This window comes from Nicotiana tabacum, chromosome 9 (assembly GCF_000715075.1).
Source record: "Nicotiana tabacum cultivar K326 chromosome 9, ASM71507v2, whole genome shotgun sequence".
Classification (NCBI taxonomy): domain Eukaryota; kingdom Viridiplantae; phylum Streptophyta; class Magnoliopsida; order Solanales; family Solanaceae; genus Nicotiana; species Nicotiana tabacum.
This window is the reverse complement of record NC_134088.1, coordinates 88,930,604-88,948,945: the sequence shown is the minus strand read 5'-3', so window position 1 is coordinate 88,948,945 and position 18,342 is coordinate 88,930,604. Positions and strand designations below refer to the sequence as shown.

The 18,342-nt window shown below is 38.6% G+C and overlaps 1 protein-coding gene across 1 annotated transcript; it reads left to right on the top strand.

Annotated features, from left to right (window-relative positions):
- The first annotated feature begins 10,911 nt into the window (after positions 1–10,911).
- On the top strand, positions 10,912–16,563 carry LOC107812586 (potassium channel KAT3-like). Its single transcript, NM_001325892.1, is given in 13 exon segments — positions 10,912–11,199; positions 12,338–12,553; positions 13,160–13,321; positions 13,453–13,510; positions 13,633–13,950; positions 14,028–14,267; positions 14,477–14,575; positions 14,658–14,690; positions 15,014–15,199; positions 15,415–15,492; positions 15,693–15,753; positions 16,000–16,158; positions 16,296–16,563. Coding segments are annotated over 13 exon segments (1,923 nt in total). The 5' UTR covers positions 10,912–10,990; the 3' UTR covers positions 16,400–16,563.
- Positions 16,564–18,342: the final 1,779 nt, after the last annotated feature.

Here is an 18,342-nt window from a genome sequence, read left to right as displayed (position 1 = left end):
AGCAGAGTCAAAACAGTCTGTGGTGAACAACCGGCTGCTAAGGAAATATTCGCGGTCAAGGAGGTGATATCGGCATCTACAATCTCAACATCGAAGGATCCAAACCAGATGGTAAAAAATGGGGCCAAATAGCAATCACTAACATCAGCCTCAGCAGATTCGAACAAATGAGGGGAAGGCGAGGAAGATGATTACGGGGTCCCCAGATCTTTTATAGCCTCCGATGATTCCGAGCCACTAAATCAATGGTCGAGGAGTTGGAACAAGTTATATTGAGAGAACACTTGCCCGATCGAAAAGAATACATGGGCACGGGGTTAAGCTCCGAGCTCAAGAAAAACCTCATTCAATTTCTTATACTAATGAAGATTGTTTCGCTTAGTCCCATCTTTATATGACAGGGATCCCACTGGAGATAACGACTCATAAGCTAAGCCTGGAACCTAAAGTCCATCCGGTCAAATAGAAGATGAGGCCCCAGTTCGGGGTCAAACATGCTTTCATTAAGGACGAGGTATCTAAACTCCTTAAAATAGGGTCCATTCGGAAAGTTAAATGCCCGGATTGGTTAGCAAACATAGTGGTAGTCCCTTAAAAAGGGGACAAATTAAGAATGTGTGTAGACTATAAGGAGTTGAACAAGGCATGTCCCAAGGACTCTTTTCCTCTGCACAACATCGATCGCATGATCGATGCCATGGACGACCACGAGATCCTTAGTTTTCTTGATGCCTATTCCGGGTACAACCAAATATGGATGGACCAGGATGATCAGGAAAAACCTCCTTCATCATAAAGTACGGCATGTACTTCTACAACGTGATTCCCTTCGGATTAAAAAACGTCGGTGCCACCTATCAACGCCTAGTAAACCGGATGTTCGAGGAAGAAATAGGTAAATCAATGGAAGTTTACATTGACGACATGTTGGTTAAGTCCCTGCGAATAGAGGACCATTTAAAACATTTGCAGGAAACCTTTATCATATTGAAGCAATACAATATGAAGCTGAACCCGAAAAATGTGTGTTTGAAGTTGGATCGGGTAAATTCCTCGGATTCATGGTATCCAAGGGAAATCGAGATCAACCCCGAAAAAATCAAAGCCATCGAAGATATCACGATCATGGACAATGTGAAGGCCGTGCAAAGACTAACCGGACGCATAGCCGCTCTAGGACAATTTATTTCGAGGTCCTCCGATAAGAGCCACCGATTCTTTGCACTATTTAAGAAGAAGAATAACTTCTCATGGATCCCGGAATGTCAACGAGCTTTCGAGGAACTCAAACGGTACTTATCGAGCCCACCGCTGCTTCACACACCGAAGGCAGGCGAACAACTATACTTGTACTTGGCAGTTTTGGAGATAGCGGTAAGTGGAGTCCTGGTCTGGGAAGAGCAAGGTATGCAATTTCCAATTTACTATGTTAGCAGGACCCTAGGTGAGGCCGAAACTAGGTACCGTCACCTAGAGAAACTGGCGCTCCCTTTGCTAAGCGCCTCTAGGAGGCTAAAACCATACTTCTAGTGTCATCCCATATGTGTCGTAACTACTTAACTGTTGAGGAACATTATGCATAAGCCTGAGATCTCGGGCCAGTTGGCCAAATGGGCCTTGGAAATAAGTGGGTACGATATTGAATACTGACCCCGGACCGCCATTAAGTCTCAAATCTTGGCAGACTTTGTGGCCGACTTTACGTCGGCCCTAATACCCGAGGTCGAAAGAGAGTTATTAATGAACTCAGGGACCTCCTTAGGAATCTGGACCCTCTTTACGGACGACACCTCAAACGCAAAAGGGTCCGTACTTGGCATCATATTGAAGCCACCAACAGGCAATGTAGTTAGACGATCTATTAAGACTGTGAAATTGACTAACAACGAGGTCGAATATGAGGCCATGATTGCAGGCCTTGAAATAGCCAAAATCTTGGGGGCAGAAGTGATTGAAGCCAAGTGTGACTCCCTCCTTGTGGTAAACCAAGTTAATAGAACATTCGAGGTCAGAGAAGAACGATTGCAAAGATACTTGGACAAGTTGTAGGTAGCAATACATCGGTTCAAAAAATGAACTGTGCAACACGTACCTCGGGATCAAAACAGTAAGGCCGATGCCCTTGCTAACTTAGGGTCATCGGTCGAAGATGACGAGTTTAATTCGGGGGCAGTCGTACAGCTTATGAGATCGGTGGTGGACGAAGTCCATGCCGAGATCAACTCGAAGAGCCTAACTTGGGAATGGAGAAATAAATATGTAGAATATCTTAGGACCGGGAAACTGCCCTCAGATCCAAAAGAATAGAGGACCCTGCGTACAAAGGCAGCCTGATTTAGCCTGTCCAAAGATGGAACCCTGTTCATAAGAGCATTCGATAGCCCACTCGCAATATGTCTAGGGCCGGGAGATACTGAGTACGTTTTGATGGAAGTCCATGAAGGTACCTGTGGAAATCATTCGAGCACCGAATCATTGGTTCGAAAAATAATTAGAGTCGGTTATTACTGGATCGATATGGAAAAGGACGCGAAGGCGTTCATATAAAAATGTGATGAATGTCAAAGACACGCTCCGATGATTCATCATCCCGGGGAGCTGCTACATTCGATTTTGTCACTATGGTCATTCATGAAGTAGGGAATGGATATTGTTGGCCCCCTTCCATAGGCTCCCGGTAAGGCTCAATTTATATTATTTATGACTCACTATTTTTCTACATGGGTGGAAGCCCAGGCATACGAAAATTTCAGGGAGAAACAAGTCATCGACTTCATTTGGGATCATATCATATGCCTATTCGAAATGCCGGTCGAGAACGTATGCGACAACGGGAAACAATTCATCGGTAGCAAGGTAAGAAAATTTCTCGAGGATCATAAGATCAAAAGGATATTATCGATACCCTACCACCCTAGTGGGAATGGACAAGCAGAATCGACAAACAAAACCATACTCCAAAACCTCAGAAAGAGGTTAACTGATGCCAAAAGGAAGATGGAAGGAAATCCTGCCCGAAGTCTTATGGGCGTACTGAACGACCTCGAAGTCCAGTACCGAAGCCACCCCATTCTCACTGGTCTATGGTGCTGAAACTCTAATAATGGTCAAAGTTGGAGAACCAAGTCTCAGGTTCCCATATGCAACCAAGGAATCAAATAACGAGGCTATGAACGCGAGCCTAAATCTACTGGATGAAAGGCGCGAAGCAGCCCTTGTCCGGTTGGCCGCCCAAAAGCAACGGATCGAAAGGTATTACAATCAACGGGCCAACCTTCGACACTTCAATGTCGGGGACTTGGTACTAAGGAAGGTTACACTAAACACCCAAAACCCGAAAGAAGGGAAGTTGGGTCCGAACTGGGAAGGCCCTCATCAGATTTTTGAGATCACTGGTAAAGGATCATACAAACTCGGAACGATGAACGGTGAGCAATTATCGAACAACTGGAATATAGCTCAATTGAAGCGATACTATTGCTAAGGTGCGGCCCCATTAATTTCCTTTTATTTATTTACATTCCAAGCTAACACTTGTATGGAATCATCAAAGAACGATACAACCATTAGGCCTGAAAGCACACGTTGCACTCCTTTTCCCTTGAATTGGTTTTATCCCAAATGGATTTTTTGGCAAGGCTTTTAACGAGGCAACAAGTAAATCGTGCTAAATTAGAATTGAAGACCAATTATGAACCGGTATCGAAGAACACAACAGTATTCGAGGCCTCTCTTCGATAGGCCCTGAACACTGGGGGATCACCCTCAGTTAACGACTTTAGCAAGGAAGAAAACTTTATGATTTAACGGTCGCGGCTCGATTGATAGGATTTATTGTAAGGGACAAATGGTCACGTGAACCGTGCTCTCATAGACTACTCGAGCCCTAGAACAAAACTTATACACATGTGTAACTATCATGCACAAGAATAAAAGTTTCTACCTTGCGGATAAATATCTTGTCCTTTAAGATTTTCTCTTTTTTCTCTAAAGGTATCGAGCCCAAGGGACACCTTTATCCGGGTTCAAACGATCACTCCCAATAGGAGGCTGCCGTCTGAAAACAAACTCGGACACCTCGGATTATCGAAGTCCGGGGGCATAAAGCCTATTTGGTATTGCCCGAATTAAAAGGTTACGGCCATTATGGGATATCGAAACCCGAGGGCACGAAGCGTATTTGGCATTGACCGAATTAAAAGGTTACGTCCATTCCAGGATATCAAAACCCGAAGGCACGGAGCTTATTTGGCATTGACCGAACTCTAAAAAGCTACGGGTAACCCCGTTCGGGGATCGTTATCTAAGGCAAGTCCGGATAACTCGAGGTGACAAACCCATCGGGCAACACCTAAACTAAAAAGGCTACGACCATACTAAAATAGCCCGAAGATGTCCGAGACCCATAACAAAAAATAAGGCCTTCAAATTTTCATAACCTGTTTTAAAGGCTACCCTCGGCAAACTATTATTTAAACTACTTTGGAAATACCGAACCCCCAAGATACCTTAAAACGAAATAATGTTAAAGGCAAGGTTTGTTCGAACCTCCGAACGTAACCTAACTTCATGCTAAGTCATTTCGATCTTTGTAAATATAAGTAATAAAGCAAAAGGAAAATTCAAAAAGCTGTTGAAGGGAAAAAGCCTTATATACATTTCAAAAATTCTTTTTACAAGGGCCAAACAGCCCCGGTGCAAAATTTTATAAAGGCCGAACAACGTCAACAAAAAATACTAAATACAAAAAGCAAAAAACAAAAACATCTAAGGGCCTGAGTGGCCTAGTCTTTGTTGGGGGCCGCATCATCACCTTCGGGGTCTCCGCCACCCTCGGACTCGCCCGAATCTTCAGACTCTTCATCATCTTCAGGATAGGCTAATTTTTTGGCCTCGGTTTCGAGCTCTTTGGCACTCTCAATCTCAACCGATAAGTCGAAACCCCGAGCATGAATTTCCTTGAGGGTCTCCCTTCGAGATTTCCACTTCGCGTGCTCGATGATATCCTTTGCTCAAACCCGAGCCACCTCGACATCGGCCTTATAAACGGACACCATCTCATTGGCATCGATTTTAACTACCTTAGGCTCAGACTTGGCCGTCTCAAGCTCCTTGGCTAGAGTTTCTTGATCAGAGATGGCTGAACTCAACTGAGACTGGAGCTCCTCGATCTTTTTGGCCGGCACCAAGGCCTCTTCCTTTACAGCTCAAAGCTGGACCTCAGTCGGAGCCAATTGTGCCCGGGCAGTCTCCTTTTTTGAGGCCAAGGGGTCCATGTTGTGTTTCCATTCTTCGGCCTCGGTCTTTACCGCATCCACCTCTACCCGGAGCTGCTCGATCTGATCAAACTTCTGTTGAACCTGTAGGTTCAGACAGTTAGCCACCGAGTCTGACTCATTGTCACTAACCTCAAATGCTTTTCTTACTTGCTCGACCAGGTCGACATGCTCCTTCCGAGACGTCTCTAGCTCAGCCTGAAGTTTCTCGCTGAGAAGTTTGTAAGCATCCCTCTTCTCAGTGAGCCTTCGAGTATCGGCCTCATGTTGGTTTAACTCTTCTTGATATCGGAGAAACGTCTCATGGTGAAGCACCAAGGCCTACAAACACAAAGAAAAAAGTTACGATTATTTACGACTTAATCTAAGTACATAATAGAAGTCGTCAAGAGGCATATGAAGTTACCCAGTTTAGCGCCTATTGTGTTTCGTTGAACAGGAAGGGCGCGTCCACCTCATTTATCTTGTCTTGATCCTCTTTGGTCACCAGACACCGACGATAACTGGCAACCCCTACGGGGGCAGAGAGGACCTGTGCATCCTCCGGAATAGACATGATAATCGACCGCTTCCGGTCAGGATTCACACCCGGAGCTGGGAAACGGTTGACTAATTTCGGACTTGAATAAGGCCCGCTGGTTCCTGAAGATGGACTCTTCCTTGGCACCGGTAAGTCACTCGACTCGATGATGTCCTCCGAGGAGGTAGAGTCTAAACCATCAAAAGAGTTGTGAAAGGGGTCTGCCACCCCTTGGGGCCCCTCGTTGGGGCGCCCTCTCAGCGTCTGGGCCTTGTTGATCATGGAATCAGTAAACGAAGGCAACTCGGAGAGATCTATCACTCCAAGTACGTCCTTCAGGGCATTGTCCTCTGCCCGAGAAGCACCGGTCGTGGTTTCTTTGTCGGTCTCCCTAACGTGGGGCAAAATGGCCTCGCCCCTCCCTAGTTCAAAGTCTCGACCACTGCCTCTTCATCGGTCCCCCTAGATTTAAGGCAGTTCGGTGTCGCCTCGCACGCATGCCACCAGTTCAGAAGCTTCTTCCTCTTCTTCTTCGGATTCATCCCTCAGCCGATAGAGAGAGTCCGATGGAAGCTCTCGGGCGTTGGTACTTTCTTTGGATTTGCGCACCAGCCTCCTCCTCGATTTTTTCTTCTCCGAGTTCGAAGAACTCGGAGCCCTTTTTCTCTTCTTCTACCCACCCTGTCTCGGAGCAAGGGACTCAGCGGGGCAATCCTCGTCACTGGATAGAGGCCTCATTGCGACATCCTTGGAAAGACCTGCTAAAAAAAAATGAGTAAGGGCACAACAACACAACAACACGAAGGAAACCTAAGTGTTATCCACTCAAAAAAGGAATCTCACAGTGAGAACGGGCCTCCCACCGGCCCTTCGAAAGCTCACGCCATATGCGCTCAAAATACGGTTTCAGCAACACAATGCCCTTGACCCACTCCTTGAGATGAGGGACTACATCCAGGACTCAAGCAACAGCTGCATTGCCACCAAACACCGATAAGAAGGAAGGAAAGGAGAGTAAAAATGAAAATTTGGGAAAAATGAAGCTTTACTTACGTTTTGTGTTCCACTTCTCGAGAAACGGCATGTACCCGACTGGGATCAGGTCTGAGGTCCTCACTCGGACAAATCGGCCTAGCTAACCTCGATCTCGATCTTCATCGATGCTCGGGAACGGGGCTTTACTAGCCCGGCGCGGAAGTTTAATCAGTTCCCATGTAAGAATCGGGGACTATATAGGTGCATAAGATGGTCAACAGTGAATGAGCATCCGTCAATCTTGCTCACAAAGAACCGGAGAAGAATGACGATCATCTAGAATGAGGGGTGGATCCGACTGAGGCACACCACGTACCTTTTGCATAACTGGATGATTACCGGATCCAACGGACTCAGCGTAAAGGGATAAGTGTAAACACTTAAGTATCCCTCGACGTGGGTAGTGATATCTTCATCGGGCCCGGGAACCACCACGTCTTTTCCGAGCCAGTTGCAATCCTTTTTAACCGAGGGGAGAATTTCTTCTGTGATCGAGCAGATGTACCTTGAGACCTTCTCGCACCTGCCATGTATGGGTGTAGGCTTCTCAATCTTAAAATCGGCGGTCATCGAGCACTCGCCAGTAATGAACGTGCTAAGAGGATGTTCCGTCGCTGGTTCCTCACCGTCCGACCACGATGTAGAAATAGTTTCTTTTTGGGGAACTATTTTTGAAGTTTTTGCTATTTTCTTTTAAAATGAAGGGAAATAGATGAAAAATAGGAAGTTAAAGAGATACACTTGATGGTCTGGAATGAAGACAAGCGGAAGTTCTTACAAAGATCTCAAAAAATCAGGATACAAATGCTAGAAAATGTAGAGATTTCTAAGGAACAAGAGTAGAGAAGATTTGGATGCAAAGTTTGAATAAATGAAGAAGGGGGTATTTATAATTTTCAAATTACAGTTCAAATCCAGGAGTGGACGACCAGCAACTGACGAGCATTTAATGCCATTAAGACATGATTGACGAGACATTTCGTTCATTTTGTCGTTTCTGACGCGGAGTACCAAGGTGAGAATCGGAAGCACATATCATTTCTCATTGTTTACTCTCCGAAAAAAGAGACTATCTGTATACGGTCAAAATCGAGCTCGACCATTGCATGACAAATCGGGCTCGGAACGCGAGGGGTTGAAGATCAACCCCGAGTCTAATCGAACCAGAACACGAGGTCAGAATTTTCATCCTCGAGAACATTGAGTCCATGATCCCGGAATCGACCCTGACCCCGAATAAGCTCGAGGAAACATAGCCAGTATAACCAACAGAAGACCAAAATAACGAATGGCCGAAATATCCATAACCGGTCGGATATCACGGCGGGAATCTCGACACGTATCAATAAGGAACCGGCAAATCAGCAAACCAGGAAATTTTTACCTTTTATAGAATTGTACCTAAAGTAGGACTCCTCTATTATATAAATGGGATCTGATAACTTGTGAAACACATGGTAACACACATCCCAAAGCAATATATTGTTATTTTTAGTTCTTATTATTCTCTTGTCATTCTGTTCTTATATCTCTAAAAGTACTTTTGGCTCGAGGGTGGCTAACCTTCTAAGGCTTAGACTGTTCAACTTGTGTGGTTTGTATTTACTTTCCCGTTATTTATTTCAATTTCAATCTGATTTATCATTTTGTATCAAGTTAGATCACGTATTCTTAAAACCACATACAAATTTTATTGTTTTCTGATTTTGAGGGTAAACAGACCTGACATAAACATTTGGAAGCTTTTGATTCTTTAAATGATGCAGTGGTAAAGCACGAATCACTAGGATTATTTAATCTTAAAATCATTCTCATTACTAAACTCGTGAACTCCTAAATCTTGACAAACATTAATAGTTCTATTCACAAGTGTATAGCATGTTTTTTATTGAGGTAACCTAAACATTTGGAAGCTTTTGATTCTCTACAAAACTGCGAACCATGAGGATATTTTAGTCCTAAAACCTTCTCAAATTTTGACTCATGAATTCCCTGGATCTTGAGAAACAGTAACATTTTTCTTCACAAGTGTAGAACAAATATTTAGAATGAGATTAAATTAATCAGTTTCCATCTTTCTTTCTTTTTTGCATAAAATTAAATGCTTTCCTTGTGCATCAATTTTTCATTAAGACTACCACTAGAGTTTAAAGAAATTGGTTTAGTAAATAAATTGATGCATCCAGAACATATTTTCTTTAAACCATTGCAGGAAATTCTGTTGTTTGTTACTTATTGTTAGCAGCCATGGCAATGTCGGTTAGAGCTCAGTCACAGACGAATAGCTGGGTGTTTTAGGAGAGAGGCTAAGAGAAATGCAGTAGCAGAACCTGTGAAACTGAGAAAAAGAAATTGATTTATTATTGTCAATGCACTGTACACAGTATTTATATATCTCTACAATGTTAACTGACTCATTAACTAACTTTAACTAACTCTTTAACTCTTAACAACTAACTCTACTCTTAACTTAACACTAATAGAATCAGTTTGCTATGCTTAACCATAGTCAACACTTATACAAAATCTTCGCCTTCTGAAGTAGACTATGATCTATCATTCTGAAGTAGTGGTTCATATGCTTTGTTTATTGAACCTCTATATGATAAGCAGAAAAAAGGATAGTTGTTTAAATATTTAAAAGCTCACTGGGAAATGCTACTCAAGGAGGTTACCACTTTCATTCAAAAGTCAAGGAGGTAGTGTCCCCGCCGTTCCGTTCGGTACAATGGTGGAATATCTCATGGGATTAGTTATCCCACCTTCTATATAAGATAACTAATCACACTATTTTAAAATAAGGTTAAACCCAAAATTTATCCCGAAATTATTATTCTTATCTCATGTACCAAACGAATTAAAGAATTAATGTCATATCTCACAGCCAAAGTTAGAATTTTAACCAGCCTACTTCGAAATTCACTATTCCTTTTAATTTTTTGCCGGTCTAACTGGAGCAATTGTTAGCGAGGACGGCAATTTTGAGCTACTTGTAAATGGGATGACATTTTTTTAGCTACTTGGTTAATGAGATCATTTCTAAGCTACTTGATTGGGATGCGGGTATTTTTGTTCCAAAAAGCGAAACGAATGACAAAATTGTCCCATTTTGAATAGTTTATACTCAAGGGCAAAAATGACCATTTACCCTTAGTGCAAACTCACTAGCATATAATCTTTAGGCTATTTTGCTAAAAAGGCATTGCAGGTCCTTAAAAGACAAAGTTGACAACCGATCCTGCATCACTTTACGTTACAGATAGAGATGTTTGCAACTGCTGTGAGGTCAAATGGTCTGAAGGTGGCTTTCGGTGACATCCGATTAAACAATTCTGAAGGGGTGCATTAATTTCATTCCACATGATTCCAAACAACTAATTCTATATATAAGTCAGTGCTGATTTTAGAAAGCCAGATCACATGAAGTCAACGACTAGACCCTAATAATGAAGAGTTCGGATGCATGTACGAAGTGTCATCTTTTGCCAGTGACACTACATACTAGAGATACACCCAAAATTTTCATTAAGGAAAATTTTAAAATATATAAAAATAAACACACCAAAACGTTAATGATTGAGGATGCAATATGTTTACGTAAAAAAAAAATAGTTTTAACCTTGTATATGGCTATATTGCAGTATAATATTTTAGCAAAAAGAATTCAAATAAACTCATTCCGATCCCTAACTCTTCCCATGCTTCATCCCTTGTTTTTTGCGATATAAGATAGTACACTGCGATCTTCATGTTCAAAATATTCATTATATAAAGTTAAATTTTGCGTAAGTATGAGGATTTCTCTATTCTAATTCTTTTATATAATTCTACTTTTTTTTGGACTTGTCAACTTTTCCGGTTTAGTACTTCAATTATAGATCAAAGATAAGGTTTATTTAGTTACATATATAAGTCAACACTTTTCTCTCTCTTTGTCTCTATCCCTTACTATAAAAAACTAAATTATTATCTCCACTAAAAGTAATACTCTATACGTTAATGCTTAACACTACCTTCCCTTCCCTTAAATGTTCATAGTATATATGCAAATTTGAAATCAGAAAAGAAGAAAAACAAACAAAGTCTCCAGAAAAACTCCACCCAATTATTAAAAAACCTCTCAATTTTTCCCTTCAATCTCAGCAAAAAAAATAAAAATATGTCATACTCGGACACGACGAGGTCGCCGGTGCCGTTATCGGAGACGAGGTCTCCGATGCCGTTGTTGTTCCGGCGGCATTCCAGCGGTGAAATACGAAACATAGCCTCAGTTTCCAGCAGCATATTGCCAGCTTTTGGAACTGTGATGGGTGAAAACTCTATTAAGCTTAAAAGATTTGTTATTGCTCCTTATGATCGTAGATACAGGTAAGTCCCTTTCCTTCAACATTTCTTCTCTTTAATTTCCTTTTTCTAGTTTGCTGTTTATTTAAGTTTCTTTGCATGTAACTACTGGCTCATTTTGTTGGAATCCAAATAACAAAAGGTAATAAAACAAACCTTATACATATATATTAAATAAGTACATATAACTAATTCCAACCTAGTAAATCAAAATTTGTACTAAAAATATAATCGAATTCATAAGGTTGAAATCCAAAATCCGCAGAGTAGCCGGGAGGGGTTGACAGTTGACACCATTGTTGAGTTCTGCATGTGTTAGTTAGAGAATTAGATCGAGTGATACTATTACACCTTTTAGCTTTAGAACCAATCTGACTTTCGTGATAATATGGGTAGCCTAAATTTAAGGGCCTTTAATGAAGGCTGAGTACTTTCACTTTTATGTTGATTAAAACCCACTCTCATTAATTAGATCTCGTGGAGACTTTTGACACTTACTGGTTGAAGAGACAAAACTTACTTCATGTTAAAGTTACCATTTTAGGTGATTTTTTGACTTTTTTGTGGTTCAAAATAAGTAATTTTTTTAAATTTTAAAAATTAATTAATTATTTTTTTCCTACGTTGTCCTTGAAGTAAATAGTGTTGAGTATGTGTTAGGAGTATTTATGTTAAGAGATAATAAAAGTTAATATGATTAATTTTATTTCTAATTAATGTTTAAAGGTAAATTTCTTAATTTGTGCGAAAAACAACAAAAAAATTACTTATTGTGAAGCGAAGGTAGTACCATTTTCGCAAGTAGAGATCATCAAATGAAACAATTCCAATTTCAAAGGCCCTTCTTATTTTTGGGAGTAAATACACTTGTCAGATCTCTACCGACCATATGCACAACCGGAAAAGGTCGTATAAATTAGATTTAATTTAAATGTTATATTTTCCTTTTTAGTGTGTTCAAGAAAATTATCATACTTCTATACTTGTAAATAATTTAATTTTAAATTTTTTTTTTACTTGTAATAAAATAATTTATAGCCACACAAATATTTATGGCTTGTTTTAGATCACAAATTTTAAAAATTTATCCTTTTTTCTTAAATTTCATTCTCGATCAAATCCTTTTTCACTCTTTTTTTTTTTAACGTAATGGCAAATGCAGATTATGGCAAACATTTCTGGTGGTACTTGTGGTTTATTCAGCATGGTCATCTCCCTTTGAACTGGCATTCAACAAGGCAGCAACTGGAGCACTTTTGCCTGTTGATTTAGTGGTTGACGCCTTCTTTGCTATTGACATTATTCTCACTTTCTTCATTGCGTACTTGGACAAATCTACTTACTTGCTTGTCGAAGAACACAACAAAATTGCTTTCAGGTAACCCTATACGCTCATTTGGTTCAATATTTGAAAAAGAGATCAAGATGAAAATGAGTTTTCAAGTGCTGACATTTTATTTCTAATGGTACTTCCTGTTAAAATATAAATAACTGCTTGGGAAATGGAAGCTTTATTTTACCTTCATGTTGACAAGTTAGTAGCACACGATGAGCCTTCACTAATAAATCAGAAGATGTTGGTACGTACTAGTGTACACAATACCCTTAATAGGTATTCCCTTGTCCCAATTTATATAGCACCATTTGAATTTTGAGAGTCAAACATTTTAATTTTGTCCTTGAATTCAGACATGAAATCTTTAAGATTTTTGAAATAAAATTAACATATTTTACAAACTACATATATATATATATATATATATATATGTATTACTTCATAAGTTACAATAATGAACAATTCAAAATATTTAAAAGGGATATGAAAGCAATACAGTCAAATAAAAACTCGTCGAACAGTGATATTAAATTGGGATGGAGAGAGTAGCAATTAATGCGAAAAAGCCCCTTACTATTGGTGTAGTGAAAGTCTGAAGTTACTTGAGTAGGGAATTGATGTTGTTGGATTTCTCTTCTGTTTGAAAAGGTACATATCACATCTATGGTTTCCAATGGATGTAGCTTCAACTCTACCATTTCAAACCATAAACCGGATCGTCACTGGAAAAATGAACCGAGGACCAGTCTTTGGCTTTCTCAACTTGCTTAGACTCTGGCGACTGCGTCGTGTTAGTGAATTCTTCTCAAGGTATATAACTTATAATTCCTAAACATGGATCAATTCTCATGCAATTCTATATATGTTCCATAAATATCGTCACTTCCTTTAAAGTTAGACATTATATAATCAGCTAAACGCTTCCCCTTAATTCCTTCCAGGCTGGAGAAGGACACTCGATTCAGCTACTTCTGGACAAGATACTGTAAACTTATTTGTGTAAATACTTGTCATCTTAGCTATACATTACACATTACTTTTTACCTGACCATAATATATAGGCATCAATATATGTCATCTTGAAATGGCATTGATCTTCTTATGGTTGTATTCAACGACAGGTAACATTATTTGCAGTGCATTCAGCAGGGTGTTTCTATTTTTGGCTGGCGACACGTTATCATAATTCAGAGGATACCTGGATTGGGAAAAATATTCCTGATTTCAAAACAAAAAGTATCTGGCAAGGATACACCTACTCCATGTATTGGTCTATTACCACCCTCGCAACAGTTGGCTATGGCGATCTCTATGCTGTGAATACTGAAGAGAAGATCTTCACCATCTTTTACATGCTTCTCAACATTGGACTTACTGCCTACTTCATTGGCAACATGACTAACCTTATTGTCCATAATGCTGTTCGAACATTTGCCATGGTGGACCGATCATTTTCCTGCATTAATTTTCTAGATTTTTTTTCAAGATCATGCATAGTTCCATAAACCAACTGCAGAGGGATGCGATCAATAAGATCCTGAGTTATACAAGCAAGAATAGACTTCCTGAAGGACTAAAAGAGCAAATGCTGGCACATTTGACACTGAAATTCAAGACAGCAGAACTACAGCAAGAACAAGTATTAGAGGACTTGCCCAAGGCTATAAGATCTAGCATTTCAAAGCATCTCTTTCGTACAACTTTAGAAAATACCTACCTTTTCAAAGGAGTCTCCGAAGATTTTATAATCCAGTTGGTAATGTTTTCATCCCTAACCTCCCTGCAGCTAATTATATTATAGGCATATGTAAAACTGAATTGTTGATACCTGCATAATCTAATGAAATGTTGAAGAATTACCAGGAAACAAAGAGCAATCATGTTGTTGTTCTTGTTTTAAACTTCAACTACTGCAGCAATCCACAGAACTAATTAAGCTATGTGCTTTCACTTTTAATAATACAGGTCTCAGAGATAAAAGCAGAATATTTCCCACCGAAAGTGGACATTGTCATTCAAAATGAGATACCGACAGATTTCTACATAGTTGTATCTGGGGCTGTGGTATGTGCCATTCATTCCAGTCAAGTTTTAATTTGCTCGTTGCATACCAGAGAGTACGTAACTAACTTACTGACCGCTGCAGGATGTTATTACATACAAGAATGGAACAGAACAGGTAACCTATCTCATCTTCTCATTGTTCAATGGTGCTAATTAATAAAAAACCAAAAATGCTAAAATCTAGTTGAACTGCAACACATGATGTATATTAATCTGACAACTCAGCAGAAACATAAAACTTTCAGGTCAAATGTGTATTAAAGCTGATGCTAACCATAGGAATCTCTGTTATCTCTATTTACATTATATGCCAACCATCAAATAATTGAGATGATATTTATCATATCAGTAAAATCTTAATGCAAAAGCACAAGTAATTGGGATATATATATGGCTATTAATTCTTCTGATAAGAAGTTCAAATCTTGCTACTGACAGTTTCTATCAAAGTTGGGGTCTCAAGAAATGTTTGGAGACATAGGTGTGATATTTAATATCCCTCAACCTTTCACAGTGAGAAGTAAGAGGCTTTCTCAGGTTGTTCGGATTAGTCATCATCATTTCAAGCAACTTGTGCAGCCCCTTAAAGAAGATGGAAAGATAATTCTCGCCAATTTCGTTCAGGTGCATGCTTTGGTAGCTTTAATTTATCCATTTTCCCTGTACCTAACTCTATTTTTGATTGAGTCTCAGTCATCAAAAAACACTGGCATTTTCCTATTATATGACAGTTTAACAGATCATTCAGCTCTTAATTCCATGTAACTAGTTATATCTCTATTTATACTTAATTATGTCACCCTTATTGCTGATCTTAATTTGTGGCATTATATTATCAGCATCTGAAGGGATTGAAAATGGAGGAGCTAGCAGAAATGCCGCTCGTATCAGAATTTCTTGATGACTTAGATAGCGAGGTAACTAAGAGCTTTTTCTTTCTTAAAGTCCAGAAACAGGAAAAAAATTTGTCCAGAAAAGATTTCATGATTTGCAATCACCGAAATGACTTCTTAGTTAACATACAGAGCAAGCTAATGTTATACTGTCCGACATATGAAAGCCTCTAAAGTCCCTTTTCACTCAAAATAAATTTTTATGTTGCCTCATTCAATTGCAGGAAGCCACAGTTATTGAAGCCGGGACACAAGATCAAACAGGACAAGCTCAACAAGAAAACAGTAAGCTCGCACTTCACTTAGAACTGTTACATAATTGACACATCGATTGTAAGAAGGAAATGCTGATGACAAAGAGTGTGCAGTTCATATCAAAATTTACCAGTGTTGATTATAATCTGTTATACTCTTAATGCTCCTTCCTTTCTGTTTCATTTCTTCCCTGAATGTGTGTGACTGTGACTACTACTTTTATTCTCAGTGATTTAACTAACTTTGAAGGATTCTAAACCCTCATTTTGCATGCAGTAGTCATACCTACAACAACTCCTGTCCTGTCAACGACACTTCCTACGAGAGTTATAATTCACGGATATCATCCAGATAATCGTAGACCAAATGAAGGAGGAAATGCAGGAAAACTAATCCATCTACCTGATTCAGTTGAAGATCTCCTAAGTATAGCAGGTGATGATTAAATTGATTTTGAAAGATTGTAGAATTCATCTCTTCAAAAATTTCGTCGTCCTCTTATATGAAACTTATGACCTTTTTGAAGACAAGTATTCAGAATCCTGTCTAACCATGTTATTTGGTGGGTGCAGAAACAAAGTTTGGGAAAAGAGGAACCACTATTGTCATGGCGGATGGCTCTCAAGTGGAGGATTTGGCTGCTCTGCGAGAGGATGATCACTTGTATATTTTTTGACAAAAAAACTCTCACTGTATAAAAGAGGAAACAGAAACGGATGTACCGAAGATAATGTATGTTGATAAGCCGAATCATTAGATGCATAAGAGTTGAAACTAGCAGAAAATATGATAATGAGAAGAACAGAATAGGCTGAATATATAGCTTAAGCAATTCTCTGGAAAATGTTCCTTCCGTGTCTTAAGAGCATATATTGGCTTTCCACCTTTCAGTGTCCTTGTGACTTCTTTTGATTATCTTTCTGTCTGTCATATGTACTTTGACTATGTACTTTGACTGTAGAAATATATATTAATAATTATTTGAAAAATAAAAATAAAAATGAAATAGGATATTCGCAATGAGAAAAATGGACAATAGGAATAAGTTGATCGGAGAAACTCCCGGTTGTCGTACATACCACAATTTCAAAAGGATTGTCCTGAATTTTTGTCCAATTGTTGTCCACATTTTCAATAAATAAATAATAATATTTATTAACATTAATGGAATTCCATGGAGGTATTATTCATTGCATAAGTTCTCATTGAATTAATTAGATTATGCGACAACTGATATTATTTCAGTTTAATAATTGAATTAAAAAAAATTAAACTCTTTGCGTACAATTGTATACCCTGTTGGTATAACTATATACTATACTGGTATCATATGTTAGTTGGAACATTTTTTGGTTGTATTAGCTACATTTAATTGGTACACTATTTGATTTTTCTTTAGTAATAGTTGAATAGTACAGTATCTTGAATTTATTTAATTTTTCTTTATGCATGTGTATTATGTAATCATTTTGATTTTTTTTTATGCGTTTGTTTTATATAATAGTATTATAATACAATATCTTGAAGTACATTCTTATATTAATATGTGGTACACTATTTTTTGATTTTCTCTTTATGCATGTGTATTATGTAATAGTAGTATAGTCATATATAGTTTTCTGGAATTAATTAGTAGAACTGTATACCCTATTGGTATAATTATGTCATATTGGTATCATATGGTAGTTGAAATATTTTTTGGTTGTTTTAGCTGCATTTTTAAGTGAATTATATTCTGAAATGACTTATATGATCATGTTTTGCTGTGTTGGATTTTCTTGTACTTATGGACATAGATTTTGTGTATTATGTAATATTTTTTATAGTTATATGCAGTTGTTGGAATGACCCCGTACAACTATATACCCTATTAGTATAGTTATATACTATATTGGTATCATATACTAGTTGAATCAGTTTTTGGTTGTATTAGCTGCATTTAATTGGTACATTATTTAATTTTCTTTTAATAATAATAATATAGTACAATATCTTGAAATACTTTATTATATTAATATGTGGTACACTATTTTTTATTTTTCTCTTTATGCATGTGTGTTATGTAATAGTAGTATAGTTATACAGTTGCCAAAAATTAACCAGTAAAGTTGTATACCATGTTGGTATAGTTATATGCCATATTGGTTGTCACAACCCAAAATCCAACTAGTCGTGATGGCACCTAACCCAACCCGCTAGGTAAACCAGTTATCAACTATCCAATTCCAATGAAATTTAACAAGACAATTAAGTAAAAGCAAATATCTAAATCTTATACATTCCTCAAGGACTGGTAGTACAAATCATGAGCTTCTAAGATTAGAATATACAAAGCCGGTATGAAATAAATACAACATCTATTCGAAATGTACATAAACAGATCTTTATAAATCTAAGGCTACCATGAACAAGAGGCAGCTACAACCGGAACGCGGGTACATCTTCAAATCCAGCTCTTGTCGGTCTCAGCAACGTTAGCAGCCAACATCTGCACGCAAGATGCAGAAGTGTAGTATGAGTACAAACGACCCCATGTACTCAATAAGTAACAAACCTAACCTCAGGTTGAAAGTAGTGACGAGCTGGAACAGAGGTCGGGTCCAACACCAATAGCCAACA